At 44.5% G+C, this 15,923-nt stretch overlaps 1 protein-coding gene across 1 annotated transcript in view; it reads left to right on the forward strand.

Annotated features, from left to right (window-relative positions):
- The window catches only part of LOC134347475 (protein FAM3B-like), a 49,345-nt gene extending 37,879 nt beyond the window's left edge, over positions 1-11,466 (forward strand). The window contains exons 6-8 of the mRNA XM_063049799.1: positions 1,261-1,348; positions 3,501-3,633; positions 10,186-11,466. Coding sequence (XP_062905869.1) covers positions 1,261-1,348; positions 3,501-3,633; positions 10,186-10,281 — 317 coding nt within the window. The 3' untranslated portion in view covers positions 10,282-11,466. The remainder of the gene's footprint in view (positions 1-1,260; positions 1,349-3,500; positions 3,634-10,185) is intronic.
- Positions 11,467-15,923: the final 4,457 nt, after the last annotated feature.

The raw sequence follows: 15,923 nt of genomic DNA on the forward strand, positions 1-15,923 counted from the left end.
TTCAGCTGGAAAGGATGCAGAAAAGTTTTACAAGGATGTTGCCAGGATACAAGGGACTGAGTTACAGAGGTTCAGCAGGCTAGGCTTTATTCACAAGTGTAAGAGAATGAGGTGTGATATATAAAATCATGAGGGTCATTAATAGGTTGAACGCATAGCAGAAGGTTGGGGATTCTAGAACTACAGTCTTTTTTCATTTTCCTTTATTCTATGGAAATAGATTGTTGTGATCTGGATAAACCAAATGAAAGGCTGATGAAACCAGACTTAAAAGGAAATTAGGTGATTGCTTGATTTCTTCTGGAGAAAGACCAGAATGGTGGCGCTAATTTAAGCAACACGCATAAAAGTCCTGACGAAGGGTCTTGGCCCAAAACGTCGACTGTATCTCTTCCTAGAGATGCTGCCTGGCCTGCTGCGTTCACCAGCAACTTTTATGTGTGTTGCTTGAAATTCCAGCATCTGCAGAATTCCTCGTGTTTGCGGCTCTAATTTAAGTAGCTTTTTCAAAGGGTTAACATAGGAAAAGTGGCACTTTATGATTCGATTGGAAACCATTCTTATGACTGAGTGGTTTGGAAGTCCAGTTGGACATTGAGGGTGTGGGATTGGTGTCAAGTTTAGTCCAGCCTAATTTCCTATCCTTAAGTATTTTATCATTGCAATTTTTTATCTGCTGCCGGCCCACAAGATAATAAGCAACAAATCTGATCTAGGGGTGTGCTGAGTCACAAGAGATTCTGAGGATGCTGGAAATCTTGAGCAACATGCACAAAATGCTGGAGGAAGTGAGCAGGTCAGGCAGCATCTATGGAGGGAAATAAAAAGTTAACAGTTCGGGGCAAAAACCCTTCTTTGGGACTCAGGAATGTGTTGAGTTACGGACTGGGAATAAGATTGATTCAAATGCTGCCAATCCATTACACAGTCCTCACCCACACCTGACCTTGCTCTTCATCAAATGCATTGCTAGCTGCTTTACAAGATGCTCTTCATTTCCCATTTTTGTACAATTCTGTTGTTTTGTGCTTGTACAGTATTAATTGTATTTATTATTTCTGTGTATACTGTCTGCTCTGAGTTTCAAGAGAACAAGGAATTTCAATGCACCCTGAGATTAATTTTAATGACAGTAAATTCATCTCATCCTTCCTCTGCTATCTCGGGCCCTGAACCATATCAGGACCAAACTTTGCTTTGCCTTTCAAGTGCTAGCTGATGTTTTAACTCAATTTGTAACTTCTTTCCTCTTACTGGCAGATAATTCGGGGCACATGATTGAATTTCTCAACAAGGCCCCAGAAGGTTCTCTTGTCTTCATGGCAACATTTGATGACAGTTATAGCAGGTGAGTGTAACTAAACCCTGCCCTTTGTAGGAGGGTGGGGTTAGGTTAAAGAATGATGCTGTGATTGATGTGACCCATTGATATGCTCCATAATAATTAACTGATCCTGATCCACTACACATTCTAATTCCAAGTGTGTTTTTGCCAGTAAGAAAGAAATATACCTGAAATAAACAATAGAACCATAGAACACTACAGCACAGAAAACAGGCCATTCGGCCCTTCTAGTCTGTGCCGAAACATTATTCCGCTAGTCCCATTGACCTAAATCCAGTCCATAAACCTCCAGACCTCTCCCATCCATGTACCTATCCAATTTATTCTTAAAACTTAAGAGTGAGCCTGCATTTACCACGTCAGATGGCAGCTCGTTCTACACTCCCACCACTCTCTGAGTGAAGAAGTTCCCCCTAATGTTCCCCCTAATCCCTTCCCCTTTCACCCTAAAGTCTCTCGTAATTATCTCTCCTAATCTAAGTGGAAAGAGCCTATTCACATTTATTCTGTCTATACCCCTCATAATTTTGTAAACCTCTGTCAAATCTCCCCTCATTCTTCTATGCTCCAAGGATCTCAAGTCTCAGTCTTTCATAATCTATATGAATACCCAGGAAAAGTTGGCCTCTGCAGCTTGGAGTAAATCTGGTGTATTTGTTTTATGTATAGATATAAAACAGTAACAGGCCCTTCCAGCCAAAGAGACCGACACCTCCCATTTACTCCCATGTGACGAATTAACCAACTAACCCATTACCCTTTGGAATGTGGGAGGAAACCAGAGCTCCCAGAGGAAACCCACGGGATAACCAGGAGGACATACATACTCCTTGCAGACAGCGGCAGGAATTGAACCTGGGTTGCTGGCACTGTGATAGTGTTACACTAACCGTTACATTACCGTGCCACAAAAATTGATTCACTGGATTTGGAACTAAACAACCTATGAAGTGGAATTACCCCCGTGCAGTAGAGAAGAACATGTTGTATTTTTGTTGAAGGAAGAGATTTCAAAGGAGTGTTCAAAGAGATAACTATAGATAGGCCGATTTTCCAAGCTGGGCAGACTAAAACAAATGCCTGAATCCTGAAGAAGAGTCTCAGCCCAAAACATCGACTACTCTTTTCCACAGATGCTGCCTGGCCTGCTGTGTTCCTCCAGCATTTTGTATGCGTTGTCTGCATCCATGCTAGGGCCCCACTGCTCTTCCTCTGCCACTGATCATGCCACTAACTCCCACTCTCTCCATCTCACACACAACCTCCAAATCCCTTGGTCTCCACTTGCTCCTCTGAATGTCCTTCCCCTACCACCACCTCACCTCCAGTGAGCTCTCCAATTAACTGCCCCCTTCTGATCCTGACCTAACCCCTGCTCTGTCTTTACCAGCCTCTCTGGAACTCCCGCTCTTTGGTGCTTAACAGTCTGGCCTCAGCAAAGACCTCATCTTTGTAGCTCTGATCCCACACTTTAATGGCTTCCAGGCCAGCCATGATGTTCAATCTTTTTGAAATTCCTCAGGCAATCTGCCTACTCCTTTGGTAGGAAGTCCCTAACTCCATTATTTATTCAGAGATACAGCACGTTAGCAGGCCCTTCTGGCCCAATGAGCCCACACAGCTCTATTATACCCATGTGTCCAATTAAGCTACTAACCTGCATGTCTTTGGAATGTGAAAGGAAACCGGATTACCCAGGGGAAAACCCACTCAGTCACGGGGAGAATGTACAAACTCTTTAAAGACAAGCAGTGGGAATTGAACCTGACTGGCTGGCATAATCTTAAGATGGGAAAGTATGGGGGTGAGGGGGATGTCAGAGGTATGTTTTTGTACAATGTATAGCGAACATGTGGAATGCCCTGCCAGGTGTGCTGGTAGAGGCAGATACTTTAGAGACATTAAAGAAACCCTTAGATAGATACATGCTTGATATAAAAATGGAGAGCTATGTAGGAGGAAAGGGTTAGATTGCTCTTAGAGTAGGTTTAAAAAGTCACTACTATATTGTAGACTGAAGGGCCCTAACTGTGCTGTAATGTTCTATGCTTTAAAAATCTTGAAAAGTCATATTTTGTTCTGAACAAGACAATTGGTTACTTTCTACTCATACTGGGTTTATAATTGAATAACTGCCTTTCCTGCTTATTCCAAGGATGACAGAAGATGCCAAGAAATACATTGAGGGGCTGGGCAGCAAGGAGATCCGGAAAATGGCTTTCCGGGGTAACTGGGTCTTTGTTGGCACCAAAGGGTTCACACTGCCAAAGGACTATGAGAGGGAAAAGGTTGGTCACTTCAAGAATTATGCAATCCTTCACAAGGAAAGCGTTCTCATTTCTAATTATTTTTGTACGCAGGGTTATGTCATAGAGCTCTGGCAGGGAATGGACCCGAGTGCGCGACACAGACACTGAAGTACTAGGGACAGGACTAGGATACAGGGTGAGGGCAAGGACAAGGACACGAAAACCAGGAACCCGGAACAGGACTGGACAAGAGAGCTAGGAGCCCGGGCTTGGACTCTCAGCCAGAGACTGGACAAGGACCCAGTACCTGGGTCTTGCCTCTGGCTCGGACCCCAGAACTAGGCAAGGATGAGGCTTGGCAGGAGGCTGGAGGCTAGAGACTTGAGGCGAGGCTTGGCAGGAGGCAGGAGGCTGGAGTCTTCAGGCTTGAGGCTAGAGACTAGAGGCGAGGCTTGGCAGGAGGCTGGAGTCTTCAGGCTTGAGGCTAGAGACTAGAGGCTTGAAGCGAGGCTTGGCAGGAGGCAGGAGGCTGGAGTCTTCAGGCTTGAGGCTAGAGACTAGAGGCGAGGCTTGGCAGGAGGCAGGAGTCTTCAGGCTTGAGGCTAGAGACTAGAGGCTTGAAGCGAGGCTTGGCAGGAGGCAGGAGGCTGGAGTCTTCAGGCTTGAGGCTAGAGACTAGAGGCAAGGCTTGGCAGGAGGCTGGAGTCTTCAGGCTAGAGGCTAGAGACTCGAGGCAAAGCTTGGCAGGAGGCTGGAGACTTGAGGCGAGGTTTGGCAGGAGGCTGGAGGCTCCTCCTGGGCAGGGCGCGGTTCCCTTGGGCAGGGCACGGTACTCCACCCGACGGAGGCAAGGGACAGGAAGGGACAGAACCAACCGCAGGTAACGGCAAGACGGCCTGGCTGACCCGACAGAGGCAAGGGACAGGAGGGGACAGAACCAATCGCAGGTAACGGCAAGACGGCCTGGCTTACCTGACGGAGGCAAGAGTTAGGAAGGGGCAGAACCAACCGTAGGTAACGGCAAGACAGCTTGACTTACCCGGTGGAGGCAAAGTACAGAAAGGGAGCTAGGTACGGGGTGGCTCCAGGAGAAGACTGCAGGCGAGACGAGGGGAGAGTTACCAGCAAGACCAGGCAAGGCTTCAGACAATGCAAGCCGAAACCAGAACTTCAGGCGAGGCGAGAGTTACTGGCAAAACAAGGCAAGGCTTCAGGCGAGGAAACAGAAGGCAGAGGAAGGGATACAAGGTGTAAGGACAAGAACAATCCAGCAGCCAAGCCCTGGTCTCTGGAGGTATTTATGCAGCCAGCCCCAACGAGCATCAGCTGCCTCAATTAGAGCTCAACAAGAACAGAAACAGGATAGACAGGAAAACCTGGAGCAAGGGTCGATAGACCGGACCGTGAACCGGAATACAGACTTCACGGACCGGACCATGACAGGTTAGGGCTAAAGTGGAATCTTCTCTGAGTGAAAAGCTATGATAACCTCCTCTGGGGCTTTCCACATCACTCCAGAAATTTAATTGAGCATGTCCTTTCATAAGCCATGTGAGCCACTTCTGATTGAGCCCTACTTCAAATTACATTGTTCATCACGCAGCACCCGAAAAGTAGCATTACCAGCCAGAGATGCCCTGGAAATGTCTTAGAGGAACTTTTGAGGATTCTGGGCCCTTACTGGATGGAGTTTGGATGAGGGGAGCATCTCACTGAAACTAACCAAATACTGAAAGGTCTGGATAGAATGGATGTGGAAATGTTTCCGTTGCCAACTGTTTTAATGCCATGGACCCCGACCATTAACTGAGGGGTCCTTGAACCCCAAGTTGGGAACCCCCTGTCTATGAGGGTGCAGCCTCAGAATAAAGGGCTGTTTAAAACCGAAATATAAGGAATTTCTTCAGTTAGAGGATGAATCCATTGAATTCATTGCCACTGGGGGCAGAAGAGGCAAAGTCATTAGGTGCATTTAAGCTCGAGATTGGTAGGATCCTGATTGGTAATGGCGAGAAGGCTGGAGAATGGAGACAAGAAAGTCAACAGCTAATACTGAGCCACAACCTCGAGAGACATCTCCACTCAGTGCCATATTGACTGGAAGCTGATGGAGGAATTACTTAAGCAAAGTAAAATATTTCAACAAAGATGTTGAAAGAAATGATAAAATGGCAAACCAAATGAAGGAATGTCTGGAACTGGACTTCAAGGTTACTAAAGGCTTGGCTGCTGAAATTGTCCAGTTTATTTCCCCTTTATTAGGAAATGGTTTTAATTGGGAGTTTATCTGACGGTATATAGGAAATAGTTTTCCACTCTTTGGAACAATTCCACGGTGGCCCAGACTCTAAAGGTGACCAGCTATATTCTGTTGTACTAATGAGTGATCATTTGAACACTTAAAGCTAAACTGTACTAAGTTTCAACAAATCAGCAAGTCTCATTCAGGAAACACACACAAAATGCTGAAGGAACTCAGCAGTCAGACAGCATCTATGGAGAGGAATAAGCAGTCAACCCTTGGTCTTGGCTCGAAACATCAATTGGCGTCAACATAGCATGCCCACTACGTTTAAGGAACAACAACAGCAAAACAAAGCAACACACACAAAATACTGGAGGAACTCAGCAGGTCGGGCAGCATCTATAGAAATGAATAGATAATCGACTTTTTGGGCTGAGCCCCTTCATCAGGACTGAGAGGGAAGGGGGAAGATGCCAGAATAAAAATGTGAGAAGAGGGGAAAAAGGCTAGCTGGAAGGTGATAGGTGAAGCTAGGTGGGTAGTGAACGCCAAGGGCTGGAGAAGGAGGAATCTGATGAGAAAGGAGAGTGGACCACAGAAGAAAGGGAAGAAGGAGGAGACCCAGGGGGAGTGATAGGGAGACGCGAAGATGTAAAAGGTCAGAGTGGGGAATAAAGCAAACAAGCCCCTTGCGTACCCACCTACCAACCAACCAAGCACTCACACAGACAGTACTGAAGCATTCTCCACAGATGCTGCCTGAGGTACTGAGTATTTCAGCATTTCCTGTTCCTAACTCTGGCTCCCAGAATTGGTGGAACCTTGGATTCTGGAAAAGGAAATAATCTGTGAAGATATGGTTAAAGTTGACTTTTCATCTCAGAGCCACACGGAGGCTGCCAACTGGAATCTATAGTGCAGCATGAAACAGCAGTGAGGAACTTAATTTAAAAGGTATAGGTAGAGGAGAAGGGTGCAAGTCGTGGAAGTCAACGGAGCCAGTCTTGGGCAGTGCCAAAGCCATGGGTTGGGAGATACATGAATCCTGACCCTGCTACTGCAGATATTTGAAGAAGTGCAGAATCAAACTAGTAAGCTTACTGCCTATCACATCCATCTGGTGCCCCTCCTCCTTTCCTTTTTTCCCATGGTCCACTGTCCTCTACCACATTCCACCTTCTTCAGCCCTGTACCTTTTATACCTATCACCTCCCAGCTTCTCACTTCATCCCACCACTTAGCTTCCCCCTCATCTAAATTCACCTATCACCTTCCAGCTTGTACTCCTTCCCATTCTCCACCATCTTATTCTGGCTTCTTCCCTTTTCCTTTCCAATCACAATGAAGGGTCTCAATCCAAAACGTCGACTATTTATTCTTCTCCATAGATACTGCCTGACCTGCTAAGTTCCTCCAGGATATTGCGTGTGCTGCTCTGAAATTCTAGCATATGCAGAACCTCTTGTGTTTACCAGTTAAGCAGATACCCAGTTAAGATGGAGGGAAAGGAGCCCAAAGGTATTTATTCTGTGGATCATACTGTATTAGACCATAAGATATAGGAACAGAATTAGACTATTTGACCCATCGATTCTAGATATTCTAGATCTATAAGGAGTAATGAAAAATGAGAAGTACAATAATGTGTAAATACTTTCAAAATCTCTGGACTAAGTGACCTGGCCTCCATCTTAAATCAGGCATGGACTGTGGGGCGGTGGGGGGGGGGGGGCGGGAAGGAAGAGGGGTACCGGACTGAGGAGATAGGCAGGAAGCTTACTGGTTTCATCCTGCACCTCTTTGCTCAGGCTGGAGGAGCAGCATCTTGTATTCTGTCTGGGAAACCTCCAACCTGATGGCATGAACATCGATTTCTCAAACTTCCATAGAACCATAGAACCATAGAAACTACAGCACAGAAACAGGCCCTTTGGCCCTTCTTGGCTGTGCTGAACCATTTTCTGCCTAGTCCCACTGACCTGCACACAGACCATATCCCTCCATACACCTCCCATCCATGTATCTGTCCAATTTATTCTTAAATGTTAAAAAAGAACCCGCATTTACCACCTCGTCTGGCAGCTCATTCCATACTCCCACCACTCTCTGTGTGAAGAAGCACCCCCTAATGTTCCCTTTAACCTTTTCCCCCCTCACCCTTAACCCATGTCCTCTGGTTTTTTTCTCCCCTTGCCTCAGTGGAAAAAGCCTGCTTGCATTCACTCTATCTATACCCATCATAATTTTATATACCTCTATCAAATCTCCCCTCATTCTTCTAGGCTCCAGGGAATAAAGTCCTAACCTATTCAACCTTTCTCTGTAACTGAGTTTCTCAAGTCCTGGCAACATCCTTATAAACCTTCTCTGCACTCTTTCAACCTTATTTATATCCTTCCTGTAATTTGGTGACCAAAACTGAACACAATACTCCAGATTCGGCCTCACCAATGCCTTATACAACTTCAGCATAACATTCCAGCTCTTATACTCAATACTTTGATTAATAAAGGCCAATGTACCAAAAGCTCTCTTTACGACCCTATCTACCTGTGACGCCACTTTTAGGGAATTTTGTATCTGTATTCCCAGATCCCTCTGTTCCACTGCACTCCTCAGTGCCTTATCATTAACCCTGTATGTTCTACATTGGTTTGTCCTTCCAACGTGCAATACCTCACACTTGTCAGTATTAAACTCCATCTGCCATTTTTCAGCCCATTTTTCCAGCTGGTCCAAGTCCCTCTGCAGGCTCTGAAAACCTTCCTCACTGTCTACTACACATCCAATCTTTGTATCATCAGCAAACTTGCTGATCCAATTTACCACATTATCATCCAGATCATTGATATAGATGACAAATAACAATGGACCCAGCACTGATCCCTGTGGCACACCACTAGTCACAGGCCTCCACTCAGAGAAGCAATTCTCTACCACCACTCTCTGGCTTCTTCCATCGAGCCAATGTCTAATCCAATTTACCGCCTCTCCATGTATACCTAGCGACTGAATTTTCCTAACTAACCTCCCATGCGGGACCTTGTCAAAGGCCTTACTGAAGTCCATGTAGACAATATCCACTGCCTTCCCTTCATCCACTTTCCTGGTAACCTCCTCGAAAAACTCCAACAGATTGGTCAAACATGACCTACCACGCACAAAGCCATGTTGATTCTCCCTAATAAGCCCCTGTCTATCCAAATGCTTGTAGATTCTGTCTCTTTGTACTCCCTCCAATAACTTACCTGCTACGGACATTAAACTCACCGGCCTATAATTTCCCGAATTACTTTTCGATCCTTTTTTAAACAACGGAACAACATGAGCCACCCTCCAATCCTCCTGCACTTCACCCGTAGACAGTGACATTCTAAATATTTCTGCCAGGGCCCCCGCAATTTCAACACTAGTCTCCTTCAAGGTCCGAGGGAACACTCTGTCAGGTCCCGGGGATTTATCCACTTTAATTTTCTTCAAGACAGCAAGCACCTCCTCCTTTTCAATCTGTACAGTTTCCATGGTCTCACTACTTGATTCCCTCAATTCCATAGATTTCATGCCAGCTTCCTTAGTAAATACAGACGCAAAAAACCTATTTAAGATCTCCCCCATTTCCTTTGGTTCCGCACAAAGCCAACTACTCTGATCTTCAAGAGGACCAATTTTATCCCTTACAATCCTTTTGCTCTTAATATACTTGTAAAAGCTCTTTGGATTATCCTTCACTTTGACTACCAAGGCAACCTCATGTCTACTTTTTGCCCTCCTGATTTCTTTCTTAAGTATTTTCTTGCACTTCTTATACTCCTCAAGCACCTGATTTACCCCCTGTTTCCTATACATTTCATACAACTCCCTCTTCTTCTTTATCAGAGTTGCAATATCCCTTGAGAACCAAGGTTCCTTATTCCTATTCAATTTGCCTTTAATCCTGACAGGAACATACAAACTCTGATTGTATTGTAATTGCTTCCCCCCTCCCCCGCTTACCATTTCCCATTCTTGTTTCTCTCTCTCACCTTATTCCCGTACCTGCCCTTCACCTCCCTCTGGTGCTCCTCCCCCTTCCCTTTCTTCCATGGTCTTCTGTCCTCTCACTTTTTCAGTTCTGATTAAAGTTCCTTGATATGAAACAATAAATTTGTTTCTTTTCTTTTCCCTTGGACTTTACCTGAAAGCATCCTTCATGTTCTGTTTTTGTTTAAAGGAAAGCTGGGTTATTTTGAAGGAATAATGATTGAAGGATTGGATTTTTGTTCCTCTTTATCAGGAAGAGGGATCAGTGAGGAAGAGAAGTCATACTTCTATATCAAAACATTTTATTTCCCTTTGTGTTTGGACAGATTATCAACTGTAAGAAAGTGACGAATAAATACAGTGTGTGGCCACCGGAAATCCAGATTCTTGGCTGCTTTTCACCAAAGACAGACTACCTATAGGAGACGTCCTTGGCCTCTGTGCCTGGCCAGAGCCTGGCTCAGTTCCTGTGTCAGGCTTAGATGAACAGTCTGCTCCATTCACTGGTGCAGTTTGTGAACCGCCAAAGGAAACAGCAGCAGTCTAAATAATATATTAACAATCGGTCAGCTTGTAAAGGAGATGAAAGTAAAGCTGTATCAAGAACATAATTTTAACCATATAAAATAATAAAAACATTGCAACGTATCCCATCATTTACTTTGCATGCCATGCTACTAGATCCCTGATGGGTGTGTCAGAATTAAAATTGCCATTCAATTCTCCTAGTTGCTCAAATCTGTGACACAGTCAGATTTTCTCACAAGGAGACTGATGGTCCCACAAACGAATTGGGTCTCAATTTTCACCAGCCGCTGATCTTATTGCTCACAGGTGTCACATTTCTGAAATAAATTGAATAATAGTGATGCACAAATGGAATTTTTGGAAGAATTTCTAAGAGTAAGGTCAGTGCTTTGGTTGAGCAATCTAGGTTGCTTTATCTCCTGCCTCAAAGGGTCATCTCTGCACTTTCAGTGCTGGGTTCAGCTTCAGTTTGAGCTAGCCAGAGTTCTTGGAGGCGATAATATTGCAGCACTTTGGAAGTCCTGACAGCTGTTACCTAATATCTGATGTAAGGGGTTTCTTCTTTTATGTTACTGCGTCGTCTAATTAAAATGGCTTCTTTGTTATGTTAACTGCTGAGAATGTCCTCCCGCTTTTAGTTTGTTTGGATCATGTTACTGATAAGAGGATGAACAAACCAATTGGGATAGTTGTTATGATTTCTGTGTGTCTGTAAATTAGTGTGATGCGTGGGTTTTTGGGCAGAAGGCGGGAGAGAGAGACAGAGAATGGACCAGGTGCTATGAATCCGCTAAAGGGGTCAGACCCTGAGCAGGAGTCCGAGGTCCAGGGTGTTCGGCGAGGAGAAGAGATGGAGACGGACTCATGTGGAGCATCTGGTCGACCACCGTTGTTGGTCCCGGGCGGCAGGTCAGGGTGGTCCGAGGGGTCGCAGGGTGAAGAAGGAGGGTCCTGAGCTCCAACTGTTTGTGCACGAAGAGATTGAACTTTGATAAGTGTGGCGGCTTTTATTTTCCTTTTATATTTTATTCTCTATTAATTACATAGTTCCAGTAATATCTATAAACTGTAAATCATTTAATCGTATCTGGTGTATTGTCTGTTATTTGGCGGGGTGGGGTACATCACACAGCATCCACACAAACTAATTACCCAGTTTGGCGGGGCCGAGGGCTATCTCCCTAGACGACAGTGAGCTGAGCGACCCTGAGGCTGGCCAGGGGGGCTACACTGAGAATGTAAAATGAGAGAAATCTACAAGATTGGCTTTATTTATCACATGTACATTGAAACATACAGTGAAATGCATCTTTACGTCAACGACCAACGCAATCCGAGGATGTGCTGGGGAGCAGCCCACAATTATCACTATGCTTCTGGAGCCAACAAGGCATGTCCACAACGAATCCTGACCTACATGTCTGTGGAATGTGGAAAGAAACTGCAGCAGTCAGAGGAAGCCCACACAGTCACGGGAAAACACACAAACTCCTTACAGACAGTGGTGAGAAGGGCACTCCGATCTTCTGATCCCTAGTGCTGTAAGGCATTACACTGACTGCTAACCGCTACATATCACCTGCTAGTGTACAACAAACACAAGCTACGCCGTTGAGTTTGAAAAATGACTTACTTTACAAAAATAATTACGCTAACAAGAGGTATGGATTTAGTCAAAAAGAAAGCTGCTGTGGAAAATGCCAATGGTGTCAGGAGGAGGTGGATTAACTTCAACACATTTGTAGTTTGAATTTGAATAAACAGGAAATAATATCAGAGATAGGGATAGCTGATCAGAGATAGTGTCACGGCTGCAGAAAAGGAGGAAGTCATCGAGGAGTTGTCTATGGAGTCATTGTGGGTGCAAGTTAGAAACAGGAAGGTGTCATTAACTTCTGGGTGTTTTTTATAGACCACCCAATTGTAACAGGAACATCGAGGAGCAGATAGGGAGACAGATTCTGGAAAGGTGTAATAATAACAGGGTTGTCGTGACGGGGGATTTTAATTTCCCCAGTATTGATTGGCATGACCCTAGAGCAAAGGGTTTAGATGGGGCAGAGTTGGGTGTGTTCAGGAAGGTTTCCTGATGCAATATGTAGATAAGCCTACAACAGGAGAGGCTGTACTTGATCTGGTATTGGGAAATTAACCTGGTCAGGTGTCGGGTCTCTCAGTGGGAGAGCATTTTGGAGATAGTGATCATAATTGTATCTCCTTTATAATAGCATTGGAGAGGGATAGGAACAGACAAGTTAGGAAAGTGTTTAATTGGAGTAAGGGGAAATATGAAGCTATCAGGTGGGAACTTAGAAGCATAAATTGGGAGCAGATGTTCTCAGGGAAATGTATGGCAGAAACGTGGCAAATGTTAGGAGATATTTGAGTGGCGTTCTGCATAGGTACATTGCAATGAGACAGGGAAAGGATGGTAGAGTACAGGAACTATGGTGCACAAAGGCTGTTGTAAATCGATCAAGAAGAAAAGAAAAGCTCATGAAAGGTTCAAAAAACTAGGGAATGATAAAGATCTGGAAAATTATAAGGCTAGCAGGAAGGAGCTTAAGAATGAAATTAGGAGAGCCAGAGGAGCCATGAGAAGGCCTTGGCGGGCAGGATTAAGGAAAACCCCAAGGCATTCTACAAGTATGTGAAGAGCAAGAGGATAAGATGTGAAAGTATAGGACCAAACAAGTGTGACAGTGGAAAAGTGTGTATGGAGGAGGTAGCGGAGGTACTTAGTGAATACTTTGCTTCAGTATTCACTATGGAAGAGGACCTTGGCGATTGTAGGGACGACTTACAATGGACTGAAAAGCTTGAGCATATAGATGTAACTCTCGCTTCATCTAGCAGCTTAATATAGGGGGTGACAGCCCCAGGCCCAGCCAAACTTAAGAAATTTTGTTTGGGTGGATGCTGTGCGATGTGTCCCCTGTTACAAATCAGTACCCTGAAATAACAAACAGTACACAATATACAATTAAATGATTAAGCTTCATAATTCTTACTTTGACTATATGGCTAGTAAAGAAAATGAAAAAAAAGAAAAAGGCTCATTCTTATGAAACAGCCTATTGCGCAAAGTTGGAGCTCACTGATCAGCTGGTCATCCAGCATCGACCTCCTCTGACCCTCGCTCCAAGTCCACTCCGTCTGGCTGTCTACCAGCTCTCTCCAGTCTCTCCACATCTCTCCCTGTCCAAAGGCCATGAAAATCTCTCTTCCAGATTAACAAGAAAGAAGAATAGCATTCCAAACCCCATTACCTCTAGTCATGACTCAAACATTGCCGCTACAGAAAACCCATTGCATTATCAGCGAAACTTTACTGCATGTTACATAGACATTAAGAAAGAGGATGTGCTGGAGCTTTTGGAAAGCATCAAGTTGGATAAGTCAGCAGGACTGGACGAGATATACCCCAGGCTACTGTGGGAGGCAAGAGAGGAGTCTGCTGAGCCTCTGGCAGTGATCTTTGCATCATCACTGGGGATTGGAGCAGTTCCAGAGGATTGGAGGGTTGCAGATATTGTTTCCTCATTCAAGAAAGTGAGCAGAGATAGCCCAGGAAATTATAGACCAGTGAGTCTTACTTCAGTGGTTGGTAAGTTGAAGGAGAAGATCCTGAGAGGCAGGATTTATGAACATTTGGAGAAGAATAACATGATTAGGAATAGTCAGCATGGCTTTGTCAAAAGCAGGTTGTGCCTTAAGAGCCTGATTGAATTTTTTAAGAATGTGACTAAACACATTGATGAAGGCAGAGCAGTAGATGTAGTGTATACGGATTTCAGCAAGGCATTTGATAAGGTATCCCATGCAAGGCTTATTCAGAAAGTAAGGAAGCATGGGATCCAAGAGGACTTGCTTTGTGGATCTAGAACTGGCTTGCCCACAGAAGGGAAAGAGTGGTTGTAGACGGGTCATATTCTGCATGGAAGTTGGTGACTAGTGGTGTGCCTCAGGGATCTGTTCCGGGACCCCATGATTTTTATAAATGACCTGGATGAGGAAGTGAAGGGAAGGGTTAGTAAATTTGCTGATGACACAAAGGTTGGGAGTGTTGTGGATAGTGTGATGGGCTGTCAGAGGTTACAGCGGGACATCGATAGGATGCAAAACTGGGCTGAGAAGTGGCAGATGGAGTTCAACTCAGATAAGTGTGCATTGGTTCATTTTGGTAGATCAAATATGATGGCAGAATATAGTATCAATGGTAAGACTCTTGGCAGTGTGGAGGATCAGTGGGATCTTGGGGTCCGAGTCCATAGTACACTCAATGCTGCTGCACAGATTGATTGTGTGGTTCAGAAGATATACGATGTATTGGCCTTCATCAACCGTGGGATTGAGTTCAAGAGCTGAGAGGTAATGTTACAGCTATATAGGACCTAGTCAGACCCCACTTGGAATACTGTGCTCTGCTCTGGTCACTTCATTACAGGCAACACTTGAATGGTGTAACCACACATTTCACCCACATGATAACAGATTAGCATAGTGACTTTAAAATTCACTGTTGAAGCTTTGTCTTTATTAGTCATCAGCTCAATGGTAGCCCCCTTTCCATCTCCATTGGTCCTTTTCCTTGAGAAATCGGTGTTATCATTGTTACTAAACTCAGTAAGAATTTTAAATAACTGTGGAATAAACCTGGGAATGATTTGGGCTCCGCCACATTTCATCGTCTCTTCACTGTAAAGAGGTTTCATCATTGTTCTTATCAGGCTATAACCCATTGGTGTCCACTTTCAGTCCCAGATAGTGAAACTCTAGTTGATCAGAAGTTAATTTATTTTGTAACACAAAGTTAAATGACCCTTGAGTGGATTTCTCCATTATGATAATTTCATTTATATTGATCTGCCAGTTCAAAATAAAGCTTAGCCAGCTTTACAGTAGTTATTAATTTTTTTAGCTGGTCTCTTCCCGAACAAGGGTGATCACACCATGTGACTTGGTGCCATTTAAGTGGATTATAGACAGTTAATCTTTATAGATTCAGATTCTGATTTATTTATTTATTACAGAATCATAAAAAGAGTACAGCACAGAACCATGCTCTTAGATTAGATTAGATTATGAGAACACTCAGTCCTCTTTTATTGTAGTTTAGAAATGCATACATGCATTAAGAAATGATACAATGTTTCTCTGGAGTGATATCACAGAAAAACAGGACAAACCAAAGACTAACACTGACAGAACCACATAATTATAACATATAGTTACAGCAGTGCAAAGCAATACCATAATTTGATGAAACCATGGGCACAGTAAAAAAAGTCACAAAGTCTCCGAGTTGATCGACCCCCGAGTCCCCGATAGCAGGCGGCAAAGGGAGAAACTCACTGCCATAAACCTCCAGGCACCGTCAACTTGCCGATGCCTTGGAAGCAGCCGACCACAGCCGACACTGAGTCCGTCCATCTGAAAACTTCGAGCCTCCGACCAGCCCCTCCGATACAGGCTCCTGAGGGCCATCCTTTGCCGAGCACCTTCGATCTCGCCCCGGCCGCTGAAACAAGCAAAG

The sequence above is a fragment of the Mobula hypostoma genome, chromosome 6, assembly GCF_963921235.1.
Source record: "Mobula hypostoma chromosome 6, sMobHyp1.1, whole genome shotgun sequence".
NCBI classification, from domain to species: Eukaryota; Metazoa; Chordata; class Chondrichthyes; order Myliobatiformes; family Myliobatidae; genus Mobula; species Mobula hypostoma.